Consider the following 6,000-nt stretch of genomic DNA (forward strand, 5'->3'; position numbering starts at 1 on the left):
GTGGATGTCTTGGAACTCACCGCAGGGCTAAGAAGAATTTTGTCTCTCAAGGTACACTGGATACCATTGACCAGAGTCGCAGGGCCAGGCTGAATGGCAGAGATGAGCTGTTCAGGGAGCTGAGGCGTAAAACTGTACGTGCACTAAGGGTGGACAAGGAGGCCGATGTGCGAGGAATCTGTGAGGGGATAGAGCATCACCTGTGGACAGGTAATTCTCGTCCCGCTTACAGGGGAATTCACGCATTGCGTTCATCCAAGCTCATCCCTCGGAGCACTTCAGTTAGAGCAGAGAGTGGTAGGCTCTTGACAGAGGAGTCTGAAGTGAAGGCGCGCTGGGCCAGTTACTTTGAGCGATTGTACCAGGCAGATTCACCAGCTGTCGAGTTGGACGTCAAGCGTGTTACAATCCCTGTTGCTGACCCTCCAATCAACTGTGGTCCACCTTCGCTTGTGGAAACATGGGCTGCAGTGAACCGGTTGAAACGGGGTAAAGCTCCAGGGATCTGTGGCATCCATGTTGAACTTCTCAAGGCTGGAGGAAATGCTGCACTCATGTCGTTGCATGCAGTTCTGTGCTCTGCCAGTAACACAGGCATCATCCCAACTGATTTGAAGAGGGGCCTTGTTGTCCCTCTCTGGAAAGGGAAGGGTGATCGCCAAGACTGCAACTACTACCGAGGGGTGACGCTGCTCTCAGTGCCGGGCAAGGTCTTTGCTCGGATAATTCTTGATAGGGTTCGCCACCATCTGCTTGAGCACCAGCGTCCAGAGCAGTCAGGCTTTACACCAAAGAGGTCAACGATTGACCGTATCCTTGCTCTTCGTGTCCTCACCGAACGCAGACGAGAGTTTCGGCAGGGACTGCTTGCAGCCTATGTTGATCTCTGTAAAGCGTTCCATTCAGTGAATCGGAATGCCCTCTGGAGGATTCTTGGTCTTCGTGGGGCGCCACCAAAACTGATCAATCTGATGTCTGAACTCTACTCTGGTACTGAGAGTGCTGTGAAATGTGGTGGTACCATCTCTGACTTATTTCCAGTTGTTACTGGAGTTCGTCAGGGGTGTGTGCTGGCCCCCACACTTTTCAGCACTTGTATGGACTGGATTTTAGGGAGGATGTCTGAGAGATCAAGCTGCGGTGCATTGTTTGGGAATGTCAAGATCTCTGACCTTGCTTTCGCAGATCATGCAGTCATCTTTGCGGTGACTTTAGATATCCTTTTGGGGGCCCTCGAGGTTCTGAATGAGGAGTCGGAGCCGCTGGGATTTCGGGTTTCTTGGGTCAAAACTAAGATTCAGGCTTTCAATGACATCTTGGATGCTGCTGTCCTGTCTGTGTCTGTTTGTGGTGAGGATTTTGATGTCATGGAGAGATTCACTTACCTTGGCAGTGATATTCATGTCTCTGCTGGCTGTGAGTCAGAGGTCAATAGACGTCTGGGTCAGGCCTGGGGAGTCATGGATTCACTGGATCATGGGGTGTGGCGCTGACGCTACCTGTGCGGGAGAATGAAAGTCCGAGTCTTCAGGTCCTTGGTGATTCCAGTCTTGCTCTATGGATGTGAGACTTGGGACTCTCACCAAGGATCTGAGACGGAGACTTAATTCCTTTGGTACCAGGTCTCTTCGGAGAATCCTTGGCTATCGCTGGTCGGATTTTGTGTCCAACGAGTGGTTGCTGAGAGAGACTCAGATTTGATTTGTTACCTGCATAGTCCGTGAGCATCAGTTGCGGCTGTATGGACATGTGGCTCGTTTTCCTGATGCTGATCCTGCTCACCAGATTCTCTGAGCGAGGGAGTCTCGTGAGTGGAGGAGGCTAATGGGCCGACCACGTGCCTCGTGGTTGCAGCAGGTTGACCGGCATCTCAAAGAGATGGGGATGGGCCTGGCATCTGCCTGGGGGATGGCCAGACGGAGGCCCCTGGAGTACCAGTGGAAAGTGGACGCATCGACGTGCTGTTCTGCCACATGCTCCCATACCTGACCTGACTCTCATCACAATGCTGTTTTCATTGAAATTCTCTCAACTTCATTCGCCTTTCATTTCCTTTTGCATAAATATGCATAAATTCTTGTTTCAGGTTTCAATTTTGATTTAATCTACATGCAATAGAAATTAACATTCACCCCATCCACTCCCCACGTTCCCCCAACCTCCCGAAGGGACCTTGACCTCACAGCAAATTGTCTTGATTGTCAACAGAGCAGCATAGACACGACCTATGATCTCTATGCTGTTATCAATCATCATGAGTTATCTGCCTTCAACCATTACACGAGTATGGCGCAGCTTCTGCAAAGAAGCACCACAAAGGGGAACCATACTGGTAGGTCAGGAAGGCCAATCCGATGTCTTTGTTCGTTTGAGTGTGTCCGTTGTGCTGATTAAATTTGCTACTCTTACTCCATCCCCCAAACCTCACTTCGCATTTCTTCACTGCTCGGTTATTTTGCTGTAAACATAAGCTTTCAAATAATCTTTACTAACTCATTCACTCCACCCTCCAACTCCCAACACCACCTCCTTCCAAATTTTTCCAGTTTCCCCATCTTGAGAGTGTGCTTCTATATCCATCTTGTCCACCCCGTGCATCCTCCCCTACCCCTCATTCCTCCTCACAGTCCCTATTTGCCAAAGTCTCCCTCTACTTTGTCCTTCAACCGCTGAACACGACTCTATTGCTGAAACGTCGAACTTGCTGAGCCTTAACATGTTTGTATGTTGGACAGGATGGAGGATGTTTGACGACCACAAAGTGAAGGAGATCAATGAAAATGAAGTTTGCACAAATGAGGCATACGTGCTGTTCTACCAATACTGCCAAACATCTGCTTCCCAGCCATAAGACAGCAAGGCAGGTACAGGTAAAGGGACCTCATGGGATATCTCTGACACAAAAGTTAAGTTTTTTTCTACATTGTCTCAGCCTCATGATGAATATTGTATAGATGTTGCATTTCGGATAAAGCCAATCAATCGTAGATAAGAGACAACACAGCACAGGATGAGGTGTTTGAATCTGGGATCCAAGGCTCGATGAGCCAGATTCAGGTGCTGAACATGAGAAAGGCATTTTGTGTGAAAATATGTTTTCAAAGAAATTGAAGGAAAACTTTTCTGGGCTCCTTTTTATCTGGTATATACTTCATGAGTCATGAAGTTACTCACAGATGATTCACGATTCTCTCCTTTGCCTTCTTAAGTTAAAATTAAAATCAGGTCCAAATCTTACACAATCTTCAGCCATTTCTTCAATGGCTTCAAGAACTTTACCCAATTGCTGGTCTCACAAAGACCACCCCTGCAGCCAATGTCCATTTCATAGTGTGGTGCAACATCACATATTGTTCCCTCATGAGGTAGTGGAGGATTCATTCGTTAATGACGTATTTCTGGACCAGTTTGTATCGAAGATTACTCGCGTTGCATGTGGGAAGATCGGTGAGACACTCCTTTGTCTTTGTCCATTTCTGCTTCCGTATTTTCTTTCCTTCAGACACTCCTTATTTTTATCCCAAAAAGGTTTATTTTCACATTTAAAACAAGTCATTTAATAACAATGAACATACAATCAAATAGGATCTGAAAGAAAGAAGAGGAGATGAGCAAGACAATGAAAGTTGGACAAGCTGCAAATTTGAAGACCTGTAAGCCCTGAGATATATATTTGTACATGTATACTGTATGTATATATATATATATATATATATATATATATATGTATGTATGTATATACATATGCATATACACACACACAGTGACAATTTTACTTTTTTTAATTTCCCAAAGGCTCATGGAAGAACTTCAGGTGAAAGACGAGAGTAAACTTTCTGTACTTTTTCATGAATTTTTGAGATTATATTTTTCTTTTTTGAAATTTTTAATTTTTTTAAAGATTAATTGTTGAGATCATGTCTGCAATTGGAAGTGCCTTCAGACCCCTTTGTCTTTTCACATTCAGGGTGCCTTTAAAGATTCACTGCGAGAGAAGCTCGATGAGGATGGAATCTGGTAAGGTATACAGATGAGACAATGAGGATGGAATGTGATAAGAAACAAAATGGGATACAGGTGAGGTAAATGGACACACCTTTGAAGTCAATCGTTTATTTACCACCTGACTATCAATCTGCTTCAAAGTGTTCCAGGTTTTGATCACGGTGCAAGATGCATCGAGTGCCATTTAAACAGGTCTGTATAAGCCATCTACCGGACATGCTGGTCATTTCGTTTAAACGGTCCCTGCACAATGAAACAAAAATGGAAACTCAGGTGGGTTCGAACAAGGTGAGCACCTCGTATCAAACACTGTGAATTGATCTTCTGACAATGTAAAAACAACTGTCTTGACCAGTACTGTGATTGCTGTAAAATTTTACATTCGTTGAAATACCCTCTATTTACATTGGCTTTTATATCCTTTTAAATAATCTTTCATGAGCTCCTGTTTTCGGATTCCCTTTTTCTGAAATGTAAGGAAAACAAGAATACAAGTCCTCACCGAGGAAACAGCCCCCAATCACACCTTAAAAATAGGACGTTTAGATTTTACATTGAACTAACTGAATAAATAAACATGTAGATTTGGTGGTGGAGATGGTAAAGTGTATATAAATAAACAAACAAACTGGTAATAGGCAGACACAACCATCCTTGTCCATGTTGTGGAACGTCAGTCGAGGCCCTCACTTCTTTTTTCTTCCGCCCTCACCTTTTCAACTCCATTTGCTTTTAAATTTGTTTTCTCCACAATCACTTGAGTGAATCGCACAAATCTTTCCAAGATGGGAGTGCCTGCCCGTGCATCATTTTTCTTTTCACCAAAGTTACGTGATGATTGGATGGAAAATGTGGCCGGCGTTCCAAGAATCGTGTTTTCTGCAGGCAGAGGTTGCAGGGTGTTTCAAAGATCAGGAAAAAACTGCCTCTACCCCGCTTTACTCGGCCTCACCAAAATAATTCAATGCTGGATGTTTATAGTGGAGATGGTGGTGTATCTCAATGTAAAATTGAAGGTGGTGTGAGGGTTAGATTCGATCATGAACCTTGCTCTTCAGTCTACACAGAGCATGGGTACTGCGGAAGCGGTTTCTTTGGCTGGGGTCACAATCCTGAATGGGTCATCAAACCGACACAGGAAGTCACGGCAAGAATTTGTAATTTGTTCATGGAGCCGGCAATCGCTCATCTACTCTTCACAATGGACACCGTGGCATCTTCAATTTCCACCAACAATTCCCAGCAGATGAGACACCCAGTTTAACATCCATCCAAAGAACGGCAGACACATTGATGAATCACCCTGCTTGTAAAACACCGGGATGACAGTTCATTGCTGAGCCAAGATTCAAACCCAGGATAGACACCTCAGAGGCAAGTGTGCATTCCTCTTCACCATCCTATATGTTGGTATTGGCGATGGTAAAGTGAAAATAAATCAGTTTCCCGAAAGCATAAATGAGGTGTGTTCAAAAAGTATCCAACCTTAATTTTTCGTGCATAAACAAATGAAGCTCGGGAGGCGTGGTTTGGTGCACATATGTAGGCGATCCTCATCCGTATGCGTGAATATTTTCCCGCCTGCAGAAGCTGTCAGTCGCCGACAGACCGCCAATGAGTGAGGAAGTGTAAGCGAGCGCACTTGGATTTTCGTTTTTGACAAAATGACGGATCACTGTGGTCTCATCGCCAGTGATCACTGTGTTGAAGAAGTTGGGATCGCTGTTCACAGACTCCAGTATGTCCTGTGCAATCTCCAAACGGAATTGCTTCTGCTCGATCGTTAGCAGCTTTGGCATGAACTTCGCTGAGATTCTCCTTAAGCCCAAATCCTCAGTCACAATGGAATGAACGGATCCAATGCTGATGCCCGCCTCGTCTGCAAGTTCTCTGATCGTGATTCGACAATCCTGCATCAGCACCGTCCTCACTTGGTCAATGACGATCTCATTTCGGGATGTTGAGGGCCTACCAGAACGTGCCTCACTTGCCACT

General features: G+C 45.1%; 1 protein-coding gene across 2 annotated transcripts in view; it reads left to right on the forward strand.

The window, feature by feature from the left end:
• LOC147029914 (uncharacterized) overlaps nt 1–5,553 on the forward strand; it is a 37,831-nt gene extending 32,278 nt beyond the window's left edge. For both annotated transcript variants that reach the window (XM_085873416.1, XM_085873417.1), the window contains exons 10-12: nt 2,169–2,332; nt 2,736–2,864; nt 3,968–5,553. In XM_085873416.1, coding sequence (XP_085729542.1) covers nt 2,169–2,332; nt 2,736–2,851 — 280 coding nt within the window. In that variant the 3' untranslated portion in view covers nt 2,852–2,864; nt 3,968–5,553. The remainder of the gene's footprint in view (nt 1–2,168; nt 2,333–2,735; nt 2,865–3,967) is intronic.
• Nucleotides 5,554–6,000: the final 447 nt, after the last annotated feature.

This window comes from Eptatretus burgeri, chromosome 3 (genome assembly GCF_056783735.1).
Source record: "Eptatretus burgeri isolate ZD-2024b chromosome 3, Ebu_testis_v1, whole genome shotgun sequence".
Classification (NCBI taxonomy): Eukaryota; Metazoa; Chordata; class Myxini; order Myxiniformes; family Myxinidae; genus Eptatretus; species Eptatretus burgeri.